The sequence below is a fragment of the Ruditapes philippinarum genome, unplaced genomic scaffold (assembly GCF_026571515.1).
Source record: "Ruditapes philippinarum isolate M1 unplaced genomic scaffold, ASM2657151v2 ctg4097_1_1_1_1, whole genome shotgun sequence".
Taxonomy (NCBI): Eukaryota; Metazoa; Mollusca; class Bivalvia; order Venerida; family Veneridae; genus Ruditapes; species Ruditapes philippinarum.
The window spans coordinates 95,704-120,862 of NW_026864361.1; the positions used below are offsets into that span (position 1 = coordinate 95,704).

A 25,159-nucleotide genomic window follows, 5' to 3' on the forward strand; every position below is an offset into this window, starting at 1 on the left:
ATGCATTTTAAAATTTCAGTTCATTTTTTTAAAAAAATTTTAAATATTTTGAATGGGATCAATGAAAAAAAAATAAATTTGATAATTAAACTAAACCCAACTTCCCAGTAGCACCTTCTCTTAAAAAATTTGGTCACTTCAACATAATAAGCAATTTTCAAGGATGACCTTTTAAATACAGTATAAAAAATAACCCAAAAAAAAACTACAAAATTAAATTTTGGAAAAAATTTTTAGAAAAGGGCATTTAAAAATTTCCAAAATCAAAAAATTTTCAAAAAAATTTTTCTCATTTTATATAAATAAAAATAGTAAGGGCCCTCTGGGGCCCTGAGTTGTTTTGAAAATTTTTACCAATCAAAAATTAACTTGAAAATTGTTCCATTTTGATATTTACTTTTAAAACATTAATTGCTGAAAAATCCTTGGGAAATTTTTAAAAAAATATTTTAAAATATTTAAATACTTGGGATTTGATTACAATTTACACGCGTAAAATTAACTAAATACCACATTTACATCATGCATAAAAAAGAATATAATATAGAGAAGCAGATAACTATCCCAACTAATCAATCAACAATAATCAATAAATTCAATAATATATAACAAAAGTACCACTGATCTTTCTAAATTTATGATACAACAAAGAAAAATTACAGTAAAAAACCTCTAGCAAACATTCGCAGACTGACCACAAGAAATTTATTGTGGTGGGGAGATTGGATGCTTTCTTGACAGGTTAATTTTATTGTGAAGTCTTACTTTTGGAAGTAAAGTTACTATTGTTTAATAAGAGCTGTCACAGAGAAACAGCAAAAGCTCGACTAATTTAAATGTTACTGGGCGCAGTAAGGAAGACAAAAACTATGAAAGAAAAATCAATTATGATATAAATACATTTCTTCTTATGACAAGAAGTTATTGTTGTTAACATAAGTTCCACTTTCAAGGGGTAAAAATTCTAGAAATAGTCACACAAGAGTAAGAGTTATGGACCTTGTCACACAACATGTGTGTAATGATAAGAAATATTTATTTGAAGTTTGAAGTGGATCAAGACGCCGGGGTGAGTAGGACAGCTCTCAATATACTAGTAGAACAGTATAGTCGAGCTAAAAAGGTCATTGCTGTATAGAGGGTCTCTATACAGAGGTCACACAGTTACATTCCAGTACTGGGTTTCATAGAAAGTCCTAAGTCTGAAATCAGTCTTAATTGACTTAAGACCAAAACTCAGATAATTTTGCATTTCTAAGAAAATGTCCTAACTTATGACCTCTATTTCATGACTTTTATTAAGTTCTTCATAGCAATACAGATGGGCAATTACACATTGTGAATCAAAGGGTCTGTCATTGTATTTTTCAACTTTTCTCAGGAATATTAATTCAACTATAATCAACAGTCTTTCATTGAAGGTAAAAACATTTGTCAAAACGGTCTTAAGTTGGTTCTTAAGTTGGTTTGATGTCCTAGAACTTAGGATCGACATATGACTTTCTATTGAAACACAACATTTTATATTCGACATCAGAGTAGCAAGCAGGTTATGATTTATCTGCCAATGTAACAGTTCAGGGCAAATGTTATCCTTCAGTAAAGTCTAGTACTGAGACTTCGACATATAAATGCTAAATAACAATTTTTTACCGTATCTTATCTCGATATTTTATAAGTTAATTTCAATGAAATCTGCCATTATCTAATCATATATATTTATGAACATTTGTACTGGTAATAAATTGTTTTTTCCACATAGCATATTGACTTATATCCAGCACAGAGGAAACTATAGAGGGCTAGTAAATATCGAAATACATTTATATTCATTTTTATTTCCCTGTTGTTTTATGTCCACTTGCTGGAGCTCTTAAATCATAAACCATGTTTTCATTTCTGTATGTTCCCTGTTGGTTTTCTTGATTTCAGGCAATCACTTACCATCTGGTTAGATTTTTTTTTTTACTTTAATCAATGCTGTTGAAGTTCTGATCAAAATGGGGTGAATATACATTGAGTCAAGTCGCCTGGAAACCTAGACACTACATCTACCATACTACTGTGAATTCACTTAATTTCGTGGACAGGAAGTTTTCTGGTTTGTCACAAAGAACATTTTTGTGGGTAGAATGTCTTTTTTTACCAAAAGATTTAATGCAAAATAATCTTACAGCAGACAATGAGACAATATGAAGTTTTGTTTGATCTTAAATTCATGGATTGACCTCTCCATGAAAACAATGAAAATACGGTAAGTGTCTCCAAGCATAATAATGATTTTGCAGTACACAGTTTCTCTTACAAAATGAAGTAATGATATAATGTTACAAAAATTTGATAAAATAATAGTTATAATGCACAATATATAAACAACATACTAACTTTGCTTTACATTAGTTTTAAGTTCAACAGTTAAAAGAAACATTGTTGTAACTTCATGAAAATTCAAGTTAAAAGTTACAACACTGTTCCAATAACTACTTGAAATACTAAATAGTCAAGTAAAAGTGGAGGGGTTTAAACCAATTACCTCTACTGTAATTATAACTATAACTATCTCACCTTTTATACATGTGTCACCCTAATTCTTTGGGAGTTTCTTACATTATATATAACAGAGGCTAATGGCTAATGAAAAAAAGTAGGAAAAAATCAGCAAAAAAAAAATACAAACACTTCAGTAATAAAAGCTGAATTAAGTGGGGAAAGGTAACAAATAAGACAAACTTGAAAATTTACAACATCCTAAATTTCTCCACACACATGATCCTGTCATTAAAGAAAGAGAATTGAGAAACCTCTATATCTTTTTTTTAAGAAATCATAGAAAGATTTCAACATGCAAAAGTTGGCTGAAACAGAAATTTTAATCATGTGCTATTAATTGATAATACAAATGTAGCATCAAATAAATGTGCAATCAGATTAATTAAAAATAAAAATGCCAAACCCCTTGTGAAATCAAAGTTAGATAACTCTGTTAAGAAACAAGAGCTGTCGGTAGGACAGCAACGCTCGACTATTCTTAGTGCTTGATAGTAAAAAAATGCTTGATAGAGTTACCTCCTCCTGTTTATAGGTTGGGGTCATGATGGTGAACAAGTGTGCAAAGTTTCAAAGCCATATGTCAATGGACTTTGAAAATATTTGAACTATTACAAAAACTTTAACGTAAATTCTAAGTCGAAAAAGGGGCATAATTCTGTCAAAATGCTTTATAGAGTTACCACCTCCTGTCTACAGGTTGGGGTCATGATGATGAACAAGTGTGCAAAGTTTCAAAGCCATATGTCAATGGACTTTGAAAATATTTGAACTATTACAAAAACTTTAACGTAAATTCTAAGTCGAAAAAGGGGCATAATTCTGTCAAAATGCTTGATAGAGTTACCTCCTCCTGTCTACAGGTTGGGGTCATGATGGTGAACAAGTGTGCAAAGTTTCAAAGCCATATGTCAATGGACTTTGAAAATATTTGAACTATTACAAAAACTTTAACATAAGTGGTTACGCCGACGCCGACGCTCGGGTGACTGCAATAGCTCTACTTATTCTTATCGAATAGTCGAGCTAAAAAATCATCAACTAGATTATCTCCCTTGACAAAGGACTGAGATGTGTAAGTACATGTTTTAATGGAAGTCGGGTAATTATTGGGGGTATGTACTGTTAGTTATTATAATTATAAAGGATCATGTGCCTGAGCTTTGCATGCATACAACATCAAATTTGTTGGCGTTTTTTTTTTGTTAAGTCTCTACAGTGTGTACTACCTCCTTTAAAACTGTCCCCTCCACTATACTTGAAAGCTGCACATGCAACGAGTCAATATATAAACATAGATGTTAGCATGAATTTTATATAATGAATGTTTGTATAAGCAGATATAAAATGAGCCGCGTCACGATAAAACCAACGTATTGCGTTTGCGACCAGCATGGCTCCAGACCAGCCTGCGCATCCGCGCAGTCTGATCAGGAACCATGCTGTTCACTATCAGTTTCTCTACTTGTTATAGGGTTTGTAAGCGAACAGCATGGATCCTGATCAGACTGTGCGGATGCGCAGGCTGGTCTGGATCCATGCTGGTCGCAGATGCATTACGTTGGTTTTGTTGAGAGGCGGCTCAAATATGTTAGCATGAATTTATGCAAGATCATCTCTAATGAATGTTAGAATGAACATGTATGATATTCATAGCATAAATGTTTGCATTATGTCAATTATCATGAATTAAATTTCCACCATATAAATACATAATCATAATGATATTCTGTGATTTTGAGCATAATTTGTTACCTTATAGCAATAACAGGTAAACTTCTATTTTATTAAGAAGGACTTAACCCATTATTGCACTAAGGTGACGATATACATGTTTATTACCCTTCCAGATTTTTTCTGCCTTTTTGATTGGATATTGATCACCCGAAAGAAATTGATATAACGGAGTCAGACGGGTAATAGACACACTAAATTTCCCCGTTTGGTACCCAACGTTGTAAACAACATGCGCTGAGGTGATGCGCGTACTGTTCGATTTTACGCGGTGTAAATTCCGATTTAAAAGCACTTTTTAACTGTCAAATGATCAATATTTACCAAAGTAGAGTAATGATACATATTACCATCAGTATCGAAAACAAATATGACCTTGTGAAAGCTTGATATTAATTACAAAAAAGTGCGTTCAATAGACTACTCCTTTTCTCTTGTTTACTTTCGTAAGGTACTGTACGGGAGAAATACGTCATGTATTTATGTGACAACATTATGTGACGAAGAGGTATCCTAAAAGGAATCTTATTTCGACGTTTCATTTGAAACAGCAATGATTTTTTAAAAAATCGTCTAAACTCGGCAGGGGAAGGGTAATAAAATTATTATTTTGGTTTTGGAGTGATATATGTGGATATACTACCTGCCAAGATAAAATATCACCCTCGCCTAACGGCTCGAGTGATATAAAATCTTAACAGGTAATATATCCACATATATCACTCCAAAACCAAAATAACATATAATATGTAATAAATGTTGAATGAACATGTAATGAATAGTTGCATGAGTACAATGTATATAGAATACAAGTCAGCAATAGCATATACAATGTACATGTAAGTAATACCTGCAATGAATATTTGCAACAAATGTCTTCATAATTAAAATTTAAGCATGAGCATAAATAATGATAAATAATAATATATATTCAGAACAAAATCAAAACAAAGAGGTTTTGAAATTGATATCATGTATCATTATCTTACATTTTATATGAAAAAATTTACAACAAGTAAAACTAAAAGAATTGGAAGATCTGTAAGTAATAAAAAAGTCACTGAAAAAAAAGTATAAAAATCACGAAAAGCTTAAAAGCCAAAAAATAATTCTAAAATCCCTTGAATGAGTATAAGTAATGAACTATTTAGTATTTTCACAGAAAATTTGTCAACCTACCTTTAAACTCTTGATATAGGCTTCTGTGTGAACTTTGCGGAGATCATTTTCCGTGGCTTCCTCTGGTCTTACAATAGTATCATCCCTGACCATGCCATCGGCTGTAATAATACAGTAAATTCAAAGCATAACACTTTTATTGACAATTAACTTGTGTTAATAATGTATTAGCTCAGGCAGTATAATGTCACCACAAATGATCATATCAGTGAATTTTCAATAGACTTAGAATCGTACCAGTCATCGAATTTAGCAATGGCCAGGTGGCCCATGGCAAAGAAAATTAGTTTTGGGCCAGTGAAAATTAGTTGTGGGCCAGTGTAGATTTAAAGAAAATTTAGTTAAATATATAGTAAAATAAATTCTAAACTGGAATTCGGGCCAGTTAATTCAAAATTTTAACTTCAATGACTGCAGTATGTTACTTAACTAGAGAAATACGAGAGTGACCTTGAGACAGTAAAACAAGAGCACTGCATGTGGTGTTAACACTTGTCCGTTTTTAAAACCATTTTTGACAAAATTTCTTAGTTCAAAAGGGACATAACTCCAAAAATATAGCTTTCAGAACTATGCCCCTTGAGTAATAACTGCCTCTTGTCATGATATCATAAGCAAGTGTTTTGCAAGTTTCACATTAATACATGTACCTTTGAAATTGTTTGAATCGACTTTTTTTATAACAAGAGCTGTCAGTATGACAGCACGCTCGACTATTCTAAGTGCTTGATAGTAAAAGAGCCTTGATAATGTTTAATTTTTTAAGTTCACAAAAGGGCTAATTTTTTTTTGTAAATTCATGTTATAGGCCTTAGAGAGAGTCTAATTATACAGTATTGCCTTGACTATTCGGAAGGAAATGTCACAAGGGTGTTTTATTGAGTATAATAATACTAATTACCTATGAATACATAAATTTGACAGAAAAGGTACAAAGGCTTGTTATTAAGATGTTTTATCAAGTAAATCACTGCTTTATTATCATGAATGCATAAAATTGTCCCAAAAAAAAAAATACAAACCCTTAAGTAGTTATTGAGATAACAGCTTACAAGCAAAACTTTACCATGAATTTCTAAGTTGAAAAAATGGGAGAAAAATCAGCCTAAATGCAAGATAGAATTATGGATCTTTGTCAGTGACCTACAATTATGACCCTAAATGCATATGAGAAGTTTTAAATAAATATCTTTAATAGTTATTGAGATATGTAAAACTTGCAAGTAAACATTAAACAAGAGACTAAGTAGAAAAGAGGATATGAATCAGCCTTAATGCAAGATGGAGTTATGGAACTTGGTCAGTGACATACAATTATGACCCTCCAATAATGACCCTAAGTGCATGTGTAAAGTTTCAAGTAAATATCTTTGAAGACCTTTAACCTTTAACCAAAATTTCTAAGTTTCAAAGGGGCAAATAATTCTGCAAATATTGCAGGCAGAGTTATGCAATTTTGCAAACTGATGTACATTGTTACTATAAAAAAGTATTTTAAATTTCAATTGAATATCTCGTGCAATAATTGAGATATTTGACTTTACAAAAAAACTTTAACCAAAATTTCTAAGTTCCAAAGGGGCATAATACTGTCAATATTGTAGGCAGAGTTATTCAACTTGTCAATCTGATGTACCTTGTTACTATAAATAAGTAATGTAAGTTTCAATTGAATATCTCAAGCAATAATTGAGATATTTGACTTTACAAAAAACTTTAACCAAAATTTCTAAGTTCAAAAGGGGCATAATTCTGTCAATATTGTAGGCAGAGTTATCCAACTTGTCAATCTGATGTACCTTGTTACTATAAATAAGTATTGTAAGTTTCAATTGAATATCTCAAGTAATAATTGAGATATTTGACTTTACAAAAAACTTTAACCAACGCAGACGCGGACGCCGACGCCGGGGCGACTACAATAGCTCTCATATTCTTCAAATAGTCGAGCTAAAAACAAACAAGCTAAATATTTCTCTATTCCAAAACAAACCATATGGAACAGTTCTTTTTTTAACATTTATCAATCTAATTTGGATAAACTTTGCTCTTGAATTTAAATTAAAGAATTCCAGGATCAGAATGTTAAAATAGAGAGGACAACAGTAAAGTCAGGCTACTATCATCCGCATGATGAAACAATTTTTTAAAAGGCTTAAGCATTTGGTACAAATGTACCTATCTAAAGCGACTTGTTAAGATGACTGAATAAATGTAAACGTATAAATATTATATAGCAAACATACATTATCTTTGGTAAGTAAAAAATATCATAAACTTAAATTTAAATGAGGTTAGCATTTAGCATGAGCTCACATAAGACCAAGAGAAAAAGTGCTGGAAAAAGTGCCCCTTGCTTCTTTGTTATTATTTTGTCTGATTAAGTCAATCCAGAAAAGTATAAGTCATTTTGCAGGTTTCCAGTTTACAAAGACTTAAGTGAAGCCAATATTCTATAATAGGAGGAAAATCAGAGTTCCAATACTATCTAAAGCACCTTACTCAAATCACTGACCTCTTTTTGGCTAGCAGGTTGCTTTGTTCCAATCATGAATGAGTTCAGTTTAAGTCCAGAACTACTTGAACACATCAAAATAAAATGTCATATTACATGTATAATCAAATTAATGGGTACATTATAGAGCAGAATATAAAGTAAGTAAAAAGCACTTTACCTTTTAGGAATCCATACACCTTTCCCCACTTTCCGGCATCAAAAGGATGAAGTCTTTCCAGCCCTAGAAAGCCAATGTTATATTCTGGACAATAAACAATTGGCCATTGTTTTGGTAGCACTTTAACAAACAAACTGGTATTCATGTCACTGAAATGATAAGAAAACCTCCAAATTATAAAATATGCATTTTATCAACAAACCTTAGTCCAAAAAAAAAAAAAAAGTGAAAATTTTGTGTCAAAATTCAGGACAGTCTCAGCTCTCCTGTCTGTTTCACAGTCTCAGCTCTCCTGTCTGTTTCACAGTCTCAGCTCTCCTGTCTGTTTCACAGTCTCAGCTCTCCTGTCTGTTTCACAGTCTCAGCTCTCCTGTCTGTTTCACAGTCTCAGCTCTCCTGTTGGTTTATGTCCATTTCCTGATAATTTTATATTGATTAGCAACAAATTACACATTTGCACTTAAGGACTAGGAGATATGCTCGGGCGACATCCGGACAATATCTGGATATTTTATCATCTCTAGTCAGTAGTGACCATGACCTCTAAAATATTAACTAAATTATGTGTCACAATAATAGTCATGATATTTATCATTTTTGTTACAATCCATCAATAAATGATGACTAAATGGTCCTTGGACACAAACTTTGACCTCTATAAGTGACCTTGACTTTGGTAGCAGGGACCTGGATTATGTGCACAAAACTTACCTTCACAATGATAGTCATGATAAATTGATAATGACCATTTGTGTTTCAATCCCTCAATAAATGTTGACTAAATGGTCGGCCAGGGTGTTCACTAGCCATGAAATCCTGAGGGTCATTTTGACTAAGTTTTACTGACTTCAAGGCCCAATCCCCATGATTTTAACAAAATTTGACCCTCCAGTTAAAATCCTGAGGGTCAAATCAGGCTTTTTGGAAATTTGAAGGGTCAGAGTCATTCAAGGGTCAAATGGACACTCTGGGTCCGCATACAAATTTTCATATTTTTATCTGAACTTTGACCCCTATGTGTGACCTTGACCTTGGCCACAGGGACCTAAATTTTGCATGTGACACTCCGCCTTGCAATGGTGAACATTTGTGCACAGTTATATTGAAATCTCTCTATGTATGTAGAAGTTTGCTCCGGACAAGCGTTTTTCAATGACCTCCAAGTGTGACCTTGATCTTTGACCTAGAGACCTGGTTCATGTGCACAACACAGCTTCTCATTGTGGTGAACATTTCTATGAAGTGTCAATAAAATTCCTCAATGCTTATAGGAGATACGCTCAGGACAAAATTGTGGATGCCTACAACCCACCCACCAGCCCGCCAGGAGGGAAACTATAAAACGACCCATTTTTCAAACTGGCATAAAATAATTCCATCAAAATGCATATTTAAGTGATGAGCCTTGGAAAGTGACCTCCAGTTATCATCCTGGAGACATGTATTAAGTTTCAAGTGAATACCTTAAATAGCAATATTGAAGACCGATACTGCATGCAAAACTTTCACACGGGTGAGAACAAATTACAATAGCTCTCCAAACTCTTCAAAAGATGAAGGAAAAAACAACTTGTTTGAAGATAAATGTACCATAGGTCATAAAATTCTTGTTATTGGACATTGGGCCCCTGCTGAGCCTCCTGTCGTAAAACTTTTTCAAACAAAACACTGAATGGCTTAACACAATTAGCCTACATAATGTGTTAGAGTATGCACTAATTATGAAAAGACATAAAAGCAATTATTACTTGTAATAATATATAATTATGGGCCGAGTTGACCCGCATCGATATGGTATTGGGCCGAGTTGACCATGCAGCTAGTTTTGTTTTGTTTAAACTCTTGTTTAAAATGTAAAAATGTTAAGTATCATATATGCACTTCAAAAGTCACTCTTTACTGTTTTTTTATGACACGGCTTACATTATACATGTACACGGCTTACATTATACAAGGAAGCCCAGAAATTTTGATAATAATTTTTGGATTTAACTCAATACAGGATTGAAGCAGTACCTCTAGACGCTTGCAGAAACCATGATCACAAAATAGACAAATATCATTTTTTTCAACGATTTTTACATTTTTTCATTCATTATCATACATAAATCGGTATGAAAAGATGAATTAGACCTATTCAAGTTCATTCCGTTGGGTAAAAATTCAAGATTTTAGCATTTTATGATTCAAGCGCCTTGCCCGGTTTATACCGGAATACAGTATTTAGTGAGGTGCTCCAATCCTTTTTGGCTTGCAGCAAGCCATTTCATTTGGAAAACTTGTTCCCGTTAGGTGGTTTCCTGCTTACATCTGTTGGCGCATGATTGAACGGGAAACCAGCTGCAATCGTGCCAATCGCAACTTTTCGGCCTTTTCCGTCACTCTTCGGATTAATGATAATAGCCGATGTAGTTCCGATTGCAATCCTGACAATTCGGGCGATTCCGTCATACTGCGGAATCAGACGAAGTAATATTACGGAAATCTAAGCTATTTTAGTTACTTCGGTAATCCCAGTTTGTTTATATAAATAGGATTTCTATTTTTACTCGATTTATCGGTTTAAACCGTAATAAATTATAAACGAAATTGTTCCATTTCAATTGTTTTTCAAGATGCAAAAGTAAGTTTCTTTTATAATTGTTTTTTTTTTGTCTGTATTAGTTTTATGCAATAGAGAATGGTGACTGTAGTAGTATTCCGTCTTCAAAGGGTGGTCCTGCTTACCAAATCAGTGAAATCACGCATGATCGAGTTATATTTAGATCTACTGAACGCAATTCAACTTCTTGGTGAGGTAATCTAAAAATAGCCCATGCATATTATCATTAACCTTGTCACGTGCTGATCTACAGATAGCGCATCGTATTTTGATCGTGTAACATAGTTGATACATGCTTATTAATTGGTACCACGTAACGAAGTATTTTAGTGCATTTACTTGTCTATAAAGCAAACGAATGAATTCTCTGCGATAAATGGGGGAAATGAAATGTGCACACTTGTTTCCCTTCAGTATGATAGATAAATCTCCACGTTTTACGATTGATCATTTTCTTTATTAGTTTTATACAATAGAGAATAGAGTTCAAATCGTTTTGACAAAAAATATTTGTTTTTCCAAAAAAAAAAAAAAAAAAAAAACTAAATAAACCCTTTATGATATACATGTACATGTAAAGTATCACAAGTGAAAACGAAAGTTCATTAAATAATTAAAGGAAAGAATAACCGATGATTTCCCGCAATTCCCGTAACGCGCAGTGTCAAAAACCTATTTAATTTAGTATTCTAAAATAAGAAAATATAGATGAGCTTCTTTTTTGCATTGTTTATACAAATTTATAATTATTATGTAAGCAAAAAAAGAAGAAGAAAAAAAAAAGGAAATACATGGCAAAACAACCACGTGCTTAGGTCGATTCATTCCATTGACATACTATCGTAAGGGAAATTATACTTTGTACCAGAACTGAATAAAAAAAACAACATTTTCTTTAAGACAGTTTACAAAGTATTCTTCAGTGAAATGCATCTGCCTTGGAAAGTAAACTTCTGAAAAAGGTAATTTTATACTTTTAAGTCAGGCTTTTAGATAAATTTGTACCAGTTACATAAATGATACCAAACGGATTTCCATGTGAAGTACATGTACGTCTCCTTTTATTTGTTGGTTGATAAAAAATCTGTAAAATACGAGATATAATACATCATTCCATACAATGCACTAGCCAAAACAGCGACACCCTATGTCGGCATGTACAGTCCTGCTTTTAACATTAATGTTTAAATTTATTTTACTATTGCTTTCAGAACAATATAGAACAGAGTTAAGAAGTTCGATCTGCTAGGCAATTCTACCGATGTTGGCAGCACAAGAAAGGACAACATTAAGGAATTCATTTATGAAATTCTACCGATGTTTGCAGGGGGAAAACAACAGGCGCTGCGTCGTCTCAAAAATAAAACCATGAATTATAAAACAAGAACATTGAGATTGGCAGTGATTTTTTAAAGGCATGGCGGTCTTTTTCAATAAACATAAGTACATGTACAATGCATGCCTGCTTGCTGTGACGATCAAATATGTTCATATGCTATTATAAAAATATTGTTTTATCGTCTATGAACAGTACATGTACGTTAAAAGCGGAAGTAGTTTAATCTTTGTCAAAACTTGTTTTTTATTTTTATAAAATGACATGATATAGATGATGTCAGTGATTTTCCTACTTATATAACAGACTCCGAAAAAGGGCCTCTTCCCAATTGAAATTTTCTTTAAAATCATGCAGTTTTCCCAAAAATCTGAAATGAAACATGCTTTTTTCTTCCCAAATTAGATAATTTTTCCCAAAATCAAGAGGCTAAGGCTTCTTCCCAATTAAGCGAGAAAAATCACTGGATGTACAAACCATAAACAAATAAAACAAAAAGACAAATAAAATGATCATTTTATTCTTTGCTGTTTTTATTTTTTGTCAATCTTTGTAATGCTGATTACAGGTGAATGAATTATGGGAGCAGTGCGCTAGGTAAGTTGAACGGCCTCTGTCAACTTGTTAACACCTCTATAACTCTTGAATTCCTCCATAATGCCTGAAATAAAAAACAAAAATCTTAATTTATTAATGATCATCACAAGACAATTTACTTTTGATTCCAATATCAACATACATCTACATATGACTGATAACAGAATGAGACCGACAGATTTTCGGAGATATTCTTGGAATAAAATTACAACAATATATTACTAATTTTTATGCAGCTTTATTTAGAAACCATTAAGTTAATGTTAATTCTCAAAAATTATATATAAATCAAGTGTCTTCTAATTAAAACGGCGGATGTGACAGGTTGACACGTAACTAAAATACATGTAAACAATGGATTATGAAGAAACGTACATGCACATCATCACAATTTTAAAAACTATACAAACCAATATAAAAGTTGGGAAAGTCAATTTTTTTTATGTGCACATGTTATCAATGATTAAAATATTATGAAGATCGAAACTCATTTTCCACATTGAAAAAAGAAAACACAACACAATATTTGGCACCTGAAATAAATTAGAACAGCACGTTATCGGTATTTGATGCATTTAGAAACATTTAAGATTAAGAAGTTTATATAATTAATTCATTTCTTAAAGAAGTATAAAAAAAGTTGGGCCGTTATTATATGGATTTTTTAAATCGTTTTTTGTTTTTGATAGAATTTCGGGTTCCTGTGGTTATTGCTACTGACCTAATTAATCGGGATAAAAATAAACTTGAGAACTGATGACGCTTACGGTAGTGATTTTTTCTAATCAAATGTACCTTTCAACTGTTTCAGGGTAAATAGAAAACAACAACCGTAAAAAACATCTTTATTTTCGAATGGTAATCTAAAGAATTAAATTAAATATAAAATGAGATTGCACTTGCATTTATTTACACCAGCTAGACACCGACACGGAGTTACGCGGTAATTCTCTCTCGGAGTCATGCGCTTTTATTTTCGTCTCTCATCACACGTTTCTCACGCGGAGTCACTCGTTTTTATGGACAAACACTCTCGCAGAGTTGCGAGTGTTTTCCTCGATCCTCGGAGGATTTTGCATATTCCTCGTTATCTGTACTGTACAAATACCGTAATTCAAAAAAATTGTGATAATAAATTGAAACCAAAAAAAACAAAACAATTTTAAAGGGTTGGGATGAAGGCACAACTGTGCAAGCCTTTCCTTTTAAAAGGAAACTTTATATTAGTCTCACTCTAGTCCAACTAATTAGACTTGTCAAAGAGACACCGAGATAATTTTGGACGGGCGCTGTCTTTTTCCAACGTTTTGACAGTATAAAAAAAAGTCTGTAAAATGGGTCAAACCGTTCACGCCAAATTAATTAGGCTAGTCTCACTCATAATTTTTTGCATTTTTTTATTCATTGTTAAAAAGATTCTTCTCAAAATGCTGATTCTGGTTAAAGGGCAAACACGTAAAAATATGAATCTATAAAATGTCATCAATTTTAAATGTCTAGTATATAAATGTATAACCTAATTGCTATTTAATATCGTTTTAAAATACATACTTGTCTTGTTTACTTTCTGTTTCGGCCATTTTCAATTTTTAAGCGGTGCGTTATTTCTACTCACTGTGTTCAGTGGCAATTATGCGGCCACGTACTACTAAATGTTCTGATTATATAATAGAATAATTAGAGTTTCTCATTTCTGAAAAAGAGCCCTTCTAATAGCCAAGTTTTACTTTAGAAAAATCTCCATAACTCATAAACCATACGGTAAACTTTGTTTAAATTTTGCATTCTTGTGTCTTTTAAGGTATATAACTGACCTATGTTGCCAATTTTATAGTTCCTTCTAGTGCCCATTAGGGGGCTCATACCTTAAAAGGGAAGGTGCCGCCGAGGTTATGCTTTCAGTGCGCGCAGAGTACGCATCGTGTGTTCATTAAATAGTTCTCTAAATTTCTGAACCAGCACGGACAGACGATCGAAATATTGATTAGTTTCAAATGCAAAATTGATATTTAAAAACCTTAAAGTATAAATATCTTTAAGAAAATCCCGCTCATGAATGTGAAACAAACACAGTTAAAATTAATTCATACGCAAACGAAAATGATGAAATCTGGAAACATTGAATTTCTTTTGCGATCATCCAGCAAGCCTGTAATAGCCACACATGGAAGCGATATGTGATGTAGCCGGGCAAATTGGAAACAAACCGGTCTCATATTTTTATCTCTTTAGATATAGTTGGGAACAGGACTGGTTATAAGCCAGTAAATTATCATTTTAGTTATTATCTACACAGTCCTTCTTGGTCAAATGTTAAAATTAACATTTCTGTTATTTCTAAAGAAAGAACTCTTAAATTCTGGTTAAAAATTATGAAAAACCAGGACTCACCAATGTACAACATGTTTGTAGACCAGTGTACTCGAAATGTTGATTGTAATTGGGCAAGCAGTATAAAACGCTTGTTAGACAGTTTAGGTTGTAGTGATATTTGGCTTAACTTTAACTTAAATTTTAATTATATGCCAATGTTAAAGCAGCGTCTGCGAGACCAATATTTACAGAACTGGAATACTTCTATACAAAATATGCCCAAGCTTGATTATTACAGAAAAATTAAAACTTCTTTTTGTTATGAAAAATATCTTGATGTTTTAACAAATAATGTGTTAAGAAAAGATTTTGCTTGTTTCAGACTAGGCTCGCATAACTTAGAAATAGAAACTGGAAGATTTTTTTAACATTGATAGAAACGATCGCAAATGTAAACTATGTATATATAATTCTATTGAATCAGAATACCACTTCCTTTTATGTTGTCCAATTTATACTGTTATAAGAACCAAATATTTAGGAAACATTTCATGGCCTACTATACAAAAATTTTCGACTATATTGCCCTCTAATAACACTAATAACAAAAAGCTTATTCTTACATGTGCTCACTATGTTCATAATGCATTTAAGTTGAGGCAACAGTTTCTTGAAGATGTAACTGCTTCTTAATTAGTTTCATTCTTGTACTCTTTTTGTTATTAGTCGCCGGTAGAAACCGGCGACTATATTTGTAACAGCTTAATATTATATCTATGGTAGGAGAAGGCCTTAAAATCTGAAAATAAAAGCAAATCAATTACTGAACAATTAAGGACCACAATTATTTTTCAGAATCTTAAAAATTCAAAAATAAATTAACGTTGCTAAATGAAATGAAATATACAAATATTGACATCTTAAAAAGCAACATTACAATTTTCATAAAATGAATTAATAACGTATCCCTATGGACCAGTCATTGAATTTAGGGATACTTTTACTTTTTTTCTAAGTGTCAAGCGTTGCTATTTTATGATTGATAAATCATGAATGATATTTAAAATGACACATTTAAATTATCTGGTTGTTTTATATCTTATGACACCTATTATATTTCATTATTTTATCTAATTATAAACAGATTCTCCCTGTTCTGTTGTAAGAATCACGTGACTACACGTTGTATGTTAGTGTTATAGAATCTATTAATAGTAACAGATTGCTGATAAGACATACTAGTTGGAAAACGGTATGGGGGCTAATTAGATGCAAATGTATAAATAATTACAAAGTTATCTTTCATTAATCAGTTTCATATTTTATATCATTAGAAAGGATTAGTACATTAAAGAATTAAATAAATTTTCAAAACCTTTTCATTTTATCTTGGTAAAGGGTTAAATTTTTCCCTTTCTGTCAATGTTCAATAGTTTAGTTTAGGTTGAACATCACAAAATAGATTTATGCTAAAGAGGCACATTTATTGAAATAAATAGTGGTAATCGTCGTCTTCGTTATATTCCGTCGATTTCCGTCGCGCAGGTTACCAAAACGGTACGACACATAATAATGAAAACTAATAAAATATCTTTTTGTTAATATTTTATCGAACTGAAAGGCAATTAAACGTTAACTATATCGTATGTAACGACAGGAATATTGATTTCAACTAAATAGCTTATTTTTTTCGATAGCGCATAAAAATAGTTTTATGAAAACTGCAAAAGGGATTTTCAAAGATTCGAATTTGGCCTACTAGGTCACAACTTCGTCCTATACTTACCACATATTAATTAATTTAATATCGAGATCTATACTATCAATAAAATCTTTAGCATAAATCATAATAAGTTACGTAAACTAAGTTAACGTACGAAATACTTGCTTAATCATAGCAGTTCCTTAACAATATTGCTAAGCAAGTTTGCTTCATATATGATGTTTTATTGTGAATAAACAGTTACTCAACATAAATTGTTCCTCTTTTCTTTATACCTGAACCATTAATTAAACTGATTTTTGTATTCGCTGCGTAAGCAGTGAATACAGTTCTATCACAATTTGCGGGATTACAATATAAGAATGGGTACCTAACAACGCAAAGTAGTTCCACACAGATTTTCTTGTCACACACAAGTGATAAGATTTTGAATTGTCAGTAGTTCATTTTTGATTGTGTTATTTCTATCGTATATTATTTGCATGTTTTCAGGATATAATCAGTAAAAAATATCATTAGTATTCATTCGCGTTAACTTTGAGTAAGGAAGTAGTTCGTACCAAAACAAAGTTTTCGACGCTATTTTTGACATTTTGTATGTGAAAGCTGATCTCATCATTTTCTAAAAGTAGGTACAGAAAACTTACCAATATTATTTAAACCTAATGTACTGTAATCAGTTTTGGAATTCTTATTTGGATTTCATGATGTGTAAACTAACAGTGTATTCAGGTGTCTTGATATATTTTTTGTTTGTTTGAGTTGTTTCCCTTGGTTTTCCGCAATATCACTAGTTTTGTCTATGTTTAAGGTCAGGGTAACGCATTGTAACACGGCCAGCGATTGGCTGAAAAAAAGTGCAGGGAAAACCGTATGAGTCAATTTATACATGAGGTGATTGGATGAAAGTGGGGTATTTTTAAGTATAAAAACTAATTTAAAAAGTAACACTACATTGTTTTCTGAAGAAAATGAAATATTTCATGAGTCTCTGTGATAATTTTGACTTGGACATTTGCATTTATAAAAAGTGTATGTCAGTCCTGTGATCAGCAGAAAATTTCAATGAAATAGGGGGTAATCCTCTTTGAAGTCATTTTGCAAAACATTTGGTTGGCTACCCCTATATAACAGGAACATTTTTATGTGTCAGGCATTTCATTCTGCTAGAAAAATTACCTCTTTAGCATGAAAACTCAATTTTAAGGTAGGATTAGGGACCATTTCTTATAATGTAAGTGTATGGAAATATCAATGTGAGTGTCTGACCTTAAGCGACTTTGTTTGTAAAATGTTCAAAGTGTTCTTAATTTATTGGAAATATGGATTATTTATAGTTGGTCAGTATTATTTTGAGTTGCATTTGGTTTAAATTAGTGTTTTATAGAGTGTATGTCATAGATGATTTTTTAATTATGTAATGAGTGTGGTCTGATTTGAAATGTCATCAGTTTTCGTGATTTGGAACCTTTGAGAATTGTTTTCAGAAAAATCCGTTAATCTAGCTCTCTGTTTACTTAATCTCACATTTCATTCCTATCACTTTGCACATTGTGTTTATTATATTTTGCAGAAGTTACAGCAGAGAGAGAGTTTGACAGTATGCGTGTTTGAAGAAGATAATGCTATTATTGGGGTACATTCATTTCCACGAACTGGTGAGTTTAGAATTTATTTATGATTATGATGTATTTTATAATAACTTCATTAAATGAACTTATGATTGTGGCGGCCAGTAGAAAGCATATAGCTATAGTATATTATATGTTAATATACCTACAGGTTAAGTAAGCTGTTCAATGTGTTGTAAATATTTAATGGAAGTGGCTGGCCGTACGGGCCCGTATGGCTAGCCAAAAGTTCTAGCCAGGACACGCTGTATTGGCTAGCCGTACGGCACTTTTCAAAATTATATGGAAAATGAAAATGCATAAGTTATTTTGTGTCTTTAAACGACGACTTTAATCAAAGCTCCGCATTTGTCCTAGTGTGTTCACTTTAATAAAGATGCTCCGCAATTTTATAACAACAAAAAAATGAATTTATACGAACAAGCGTTGTATAATCTATCTTAATACAAGTGTCAAAGTTGCATGTTATAACGTCCTTGATTTTCATGCTTATGATTTGTTGTTTTAAGAGTATGAAAGATAAATTGTTTAATCTGTTGATTAAGCACATGGATCAAATAAATAATGATCGGAGGGAAAGAAATAAATAAAAAGAATTAATATTAAAAAAAAAAAAAAACGGTGAAAAGGAAAAATAATTTAATAATGCAAACTTACCTTAATGATGGACGATGGACAAACTTCTATACCGTCGGTAATTGACGCAATTATCAGAGCCCAACAATTATTTTCGGTGTTTTTTTTTCCAATTTAAAAATTAAACTTAATGAAACAAAAAAGGATTATTAATATCAAAATCTTGTAAACTATTTCAATTGATGTTATTTAACTGCAACCAAACGCTATTTTTTCTCGACGTCTTGAGATGACAAAGTACATTCTTTACTGTAGCCAATACGGCGATTAATCTCTAAAAAGTAAATATTCTTGACTAAAATCCTCGCTTAAAGTCATAAAGCAACTCCTTTTTTTTCTTTCGATATACCTCGGTTATTTACGTAGATCATATAGAAAGTGTTAATGGGTTTATTGTAATTGACCATAAATTTGGACGTTTTTATTTAAATGATAGTTATGCATTTCAGACATAGGAAATTGATTTAACTCTATTTTTATGTTGATGTAATTTGTTTAATTTCAGAGTGTTGATTTCATTCTCTGATTGATGATTGTTGAATGTTGATTGAATGTTCTAATGATCAATCAACTTATTGATTTAAAATGATTGTTGGAATTTTGGGGTTAATATAATGGAGAAGTAATTAGACTATCATTTAAAATTCAGTTTTTGGGTTGTTTAAATTAAATAGTTTTTTGGGATTTTCCAAGATTTGATTCTTGGGAAAAAGTAGCCAAAATACGCCATATTAAATTTCCCCAAGGGAAAATTTGAAAAAAAAGACAAAGCTTTTCCTTAAATAAAAACAATGTTTTTTTTAAAATTACAAAATTTCCCCACCAGATTTTTCAAAAAAAAAAAATGTGGGGTAAAAGTAGTTTGGATATGGAATTTTGGGAAAAATTTGCGAAATGGGGAAACGGGGAAAAAACCCGATTTTTCCGGGATGTGGATTGTTGATTAACTTTTTCTGAGCTTCCCTATATTGTATTATATTTTTGGTTTGGGGTAACGAATTTGGAATGTAGATGTTGAAATGTGCAAAGTTGTTTGTTTAGAAGAGAAAAACACAATTTTTGGAGAAACTTTTTGTTTGAATGATCAAGGTATAAACACTTTTTGTAAATGAACATCAGGCTACCATTTTCATAGTAATGGCAGGGCTTCCATTAATGGAAGTTTGGGAGTCATTTCACTCCTTGAATTTGGCTTGTGACTTCCAAAATGTAATGCTTTTTTCTTCTTTACCAATATTTTGTGACTTCCAATGTCAAGACATTTTGCAGTCTTTGACTTCCAAATTTTGAATCTTAATGGAAGCCCTGAATGCCAATGGACCTACATGTTTTACCTAAATTGTATTGGAAATATGTGAAAAACTTCCTTTTAAAAAGTTTCTAGCTGAAGTTAAGCAGAGAAATGCATTGGATACCTCAGAATATTGCTATGTTGTTAAAAAATTTCCAAGCCTTATGGTCACATATTCAAGGAAAAATTCGAAGAAAGGAAAATAGATTGTCAGGTGTATAGATTTCCAGTCTGCTTATCATTTACATACAATCTGGAAAACTTCAGTAGTGTCACTGGGGTCAAAATTAATCCTGTCTAATGGTAATGTTGTAAAAAGTTCTATTTTTTGTTTAAAGCATAAAGTTTAATGTATATATGTATTATATAATAGAAATTAGATATATGTATGGATATTTTGTGTAAACCAACATGTGAAACCCTGGAACATCATTGCTAAAGCAATATTGTTAGGTACAATACCATACATTTAATATTGTTAGGTACAATACCATACATTTAAAAGGCAAGAAAGGTACGGTAATAATATCATTTACTATAGATTTAGAATGCAAGAAAAGATAAAATATCATTCCTCGCTTCTTAGTACAAAAAGTGCCATATCACTTTTATATTTATATTAATGTTTACTGCATAAAACACTTTCTTACTTTTCATTTTAAGCTAGACTATACAAAGTATATGGAGAGCCGTCCTTCTGGCCCCGGCGTCCGCGTCCTTATTTAGATTAAAGATTTGGTTTTCCATATCGTCAACCGCATCTTATGTGACAAGGTTCATAACTCTAGCACCACTTTTTTCAGATTTATCTCCCCTTGAACTTAGAATTTTCCTTAAAAAATATTATTTTCTATCGTTACTTCCTTATTTCTTAAGGGATCAACTTCATACTTCAAATATATGTTCCTTATCATCAACCACATCTTATGTGACAAGGTCCATTACTTAGTCTAACACCAATATTTTCCAATTCATCTCCTCTTGAAGATAGAATTTTCCTAAAAAAAGTTATTTTTAGCTCGACTATTCGATAACAATAAGTAGAGCTATTGTAGTCACCAGTGCGTCAGTGTCGGTGTCGGCGTCTGTGTCAGCGTAGGTGTAATAACTTATGTTAAAGTTTTTGTAATATCTCAAATATCAAAGTTCATTGATATATGGCTTTGAAACTTTGCACACATGTTCACCATCATGACCCCAACCTGTAGACAGGAGGAGATAACTGGATCAAGCATTTTGACAGAATTATGCCCCTTTTCTGACTTAGATTTTATGTTATTTAAAGTTTGCATACCACCTCAGATATTTTCATGTACTATTGACATCTGGCTAGGAACAAGTTGAAATTTTATACTCTTCTTTGAGAGCATAATAGGACTCTCTTCAAGGCCTATAACAGTAACATGGATTTAAAGGAAAATTTGGCCCTTTTGTTAACATTTTACATAATCAAGGCTCTTTTTCTATCAAGCACTTAGAATGGTAGAGCGTTGCTGTCCTACCGACAGCTATTATTTACTGTTACTTATTTATTTCTTAAGGGATCAACTTCATATTTCAAATATATGTTCCTTATCATTAACCAAATGTTATGTGACAAGGTTGTTAACGCTAGCACCAATATTGCAAGAATTACCTCCCCATGAACTTAGATTTTTTTTACTTGAAAAATATTATTTTTTACTATGACTTCTTTAGTTTCAAAGGCATCTATCTCTTACTTCAAATACATATTCCTTATCATCAATTACATCTTATGTGACTAGGTTCATAACTCTTAAAGCAATATTTTCAGGTTAATATCCCTTTGAACTTAGGATTTTTTTAAAAGAAATATTATAATTAATTTAATTTACTTTTTTATATTTCTTATCATTACACATATGTTGTGCGACAAGCATGACTATTTCCAGAATTACCCCCCCCCCACCTTGAACTTATTTATGGAATATATGTAAACAAATGTTCATAGTTTTGTCTTCCATACCAACTTATCTCAGCCTCTTGATATTTGGTATACAGTATTGACGTGGTCCCATACCGTCGGATTTGATTTCAGGTCGGTCGCTCACCACGCCCTGTTTACCGTTAAATTTTCAACATTAATGGTCAATGGTAGGAAATTTTCGTAACAGTTTTTTTAGCAACTACTTATCACAGGCTCTTGATATTTGACAAACAGCATTGACACATGGTCTCATACTGTGGGATTCGATTTCAAGTCTTTCACTCATCCACTTCCTGTTAACTGACTTAGTTAAATTTTCCACATTAATGGTCAGTGGTAATTTTTTTCAAAACATTACAGCATCATGATATTTGGTATAGAAATGCAACCTGGCCTTTTCTGTCTTTGACCCATTTTTTTTTAAATTTTGAAATCATTCATTTATTATTGTTGAAATATACTTATAATACCTTTAAAATACCATGATCCCAGTACTTTTTATTTACATGCTTAAGTTGTTCTTAACATACGCAAAACAAACTTGTACATTCCTTTATTAGAAATTGTTTTTTTTTATATAACCAGGCACAAGTGACATGATAATATTTATTTATATGCTATTATCATTGTGGACACAAACTGTAAACAAAGGTATCATTTTTGATTCTAGTCAAAGTAAAAAATATTTTGCATGTGTTCATTATTTATCTATTGAAATTTGACAAACAGTGATTGCACTAGAGTTATATCAGAAAGTTTGTGGGAGCTTTACATGCTCATAACATTTCTATCTTTGTCAGAGAAATATTTGACTTCTGAGAACTATTTTGACTTCAATTTCCGAAGAAACATGAAACTACACCCCAAATTTAAATGCATAATAACTATTACATTTGTTTGACTTAACTGTTTCTTATGGTCAATAGTGTTACATGTATATATTTTTTTATGTTCATTTTACATTTGCTTGTTTTTCTATCATTTCAATCCATTGTCTTAATCATTATATAACTTGATTATACCTTAATTATGTAGCATTGTTTTTAGATTTACAGTGTATTTGCAATTTTGTGAACATTTATCAGTAAGTAATATTCTTAATAAAAGAAATTTCACAATTGATATGAAGTACCAAGCCATTTATACAGTGTGTTTCCGATTTATGAAAATGTTTTTAACAAATGACTTAAAATTGAGCAATCACCATACTTTCTAGCATAAGAATCTTAAAATAAAATTACTTAAATTGCAAGCAAGTTGCAATTTTATACATGAGATAAACTTATCGTGACCAAATTTGTTTTTCATATTAGCAAGTTCTGTATATATGCTTTAATTAGAAAAGAACACTGATTATGTATGAAGTAACTGAAATATTGAAAGCTTTATAATAGAATGTTTGTCATGCAACATTAAATTGTGTAAGATTCAGACTATTAGATAAGGCGATGTACTTATTAATGCTGTTATAATTACATGTATTATTATTGTGAGTAAAAAGGTTCTGGGGATATTTCTATCATGTTTTAACCAGGGGCATAGATAATATACATTGTTTACTTTTTTATCAATATTGCAATTGGTTTTAAAGCTGTGTTTTCTTAAATATGGATATTATTGAATCATCCTTGACATCAGTATTCTCATTTTTTAGCTCACATTAGCAAAAGCTCAGCTATTACAGACAGTCAAAGATTCCTGGTCTGTCAGTCATCCATATTTCAATAATGTCATATTAGTTTGAAAACGTCAAAAATTCTCATTTACTGTGTGCAAGAACGCTTTAAATTAATTTGGTCTTTTGCATGATAAGGTCACAGTAGGTAAAAAAAGATTAGATATTACAACCATCCTTTTCTCTTATTATCCCATTTTGCTTGTTTTGCATTATTAAAGCCATTTCCTCATGCTCCCATTCCATTTGTAATGTTTCTTTGCAAAAAAGTAAATAACAGACTTTTAAAATTTATTTTTGACTGTTACAGGCTATTTAAAAATATAATACGCAAACTATTAAAAGTACTTTTTTGTATTTTTTTAATCTCAGAAATTTTTAAAATTAAAGTATTTTACAAAAATACCTATATTTTCTTCTTAAATTTCATGAAATTAACATGTTCCAAGTTTCACTTTTCATCATGTGAAAAACTGAAATGCTTTAGCTAGGTAATCTGTCTGTCATTACATTTGAAGCTTATGTAGCAATATAGTATTCTAGGTATTGTTACTGTATATATATTCATTATAACATAATTCTCTCATCATGTTAAGGATCTAGTCATGAATGAACTGCATGCATTCATATTTTTGGATGTATATTTTATTGTACCACTTAGATAATGTAATAAAATTGTTCTCATTTAGTTTATTCTTACTTCTATTCCTCTTTCAATATATTATTCAACAACCAGTGTTAATGTCTCTATCAGATTAATAATCTGTAATTCAGTGGCCCATATTCCTTTATTCTTTACAATTGCAACGTTTTTAGTAAGACACATATGCATTTATATTGCGCAGCGAATACATCAGTGCTTTCAGCGCTTTGATTTATTATATTTGTCATGTTACATACAAAACATAATTTTCAATAACAAAATTGTTAAATATGATAATAATTTCGATATATATTATTTTAGATAAACTTCTTAAATAAACCTTTCCCGACTTCTTCATATTAATTTACTTTTCATTTAGAAAAAAAACTAATCATACCGGAAATTTAACAACCAAGTAAAAAGTCATAACGTTTTTCATTCACTAATTATAATAATAATTTTGATACCAGAAATAAAGACACATCTGCTAATATTGCAATGCCTTTTATTAGCTATTTTTTTTTTAGTTTATATTGTCCTAAAAACACCTTTTTGTTATAGGGATTGGGAACTATTTTTGAATGTCTTTACCGCTTATGTCAGACATTTTATGTACATTGTCAAGAAAA

At 31.4% G+C, this 25,159-nt stretch overlaps 1 protein-coding gene across 1 annotated transcript in view; it reads right to left on the reverse strand.

Moving 5' to 3' along the window:
* Nucleotides 1–14,277, reverse strand: part of LOC132725337 (histone deacetylase 11-like) — a 32,942-nt gene extending 18,665 nt beyond the window's left edge. Inside the window, exons 1-4 of the mRNA XM_060710444.1 lie at nucleotides 14,222–14,277; nucleotides 8,136–8,284; nucleotides 5,461–5,561; nucleotides 3,777–3,812 (exon numbers count right to left, since the gene is read on the reverse strand). Coding sequence (XP_060566427.1) covers nucleotides 3,777–3,812; nucleotides 5,461–5,561; nucleotides 8,136–8,284; nucleotides 14,222–14,250 — 315 coding nt within the window. The 5' untranslated portion in view covers nucleotides 14,251–14,277. The remainder of the gene's footprint in view (nucleotides 1–3,776; nucleotides 3,813–5,460; nucleotides 5,562–8,135; nucleotides 8,285–14,221) is intronic.
* Nucleotides 14,278–25,159: the final 10,882 nt, after the last annotated feature.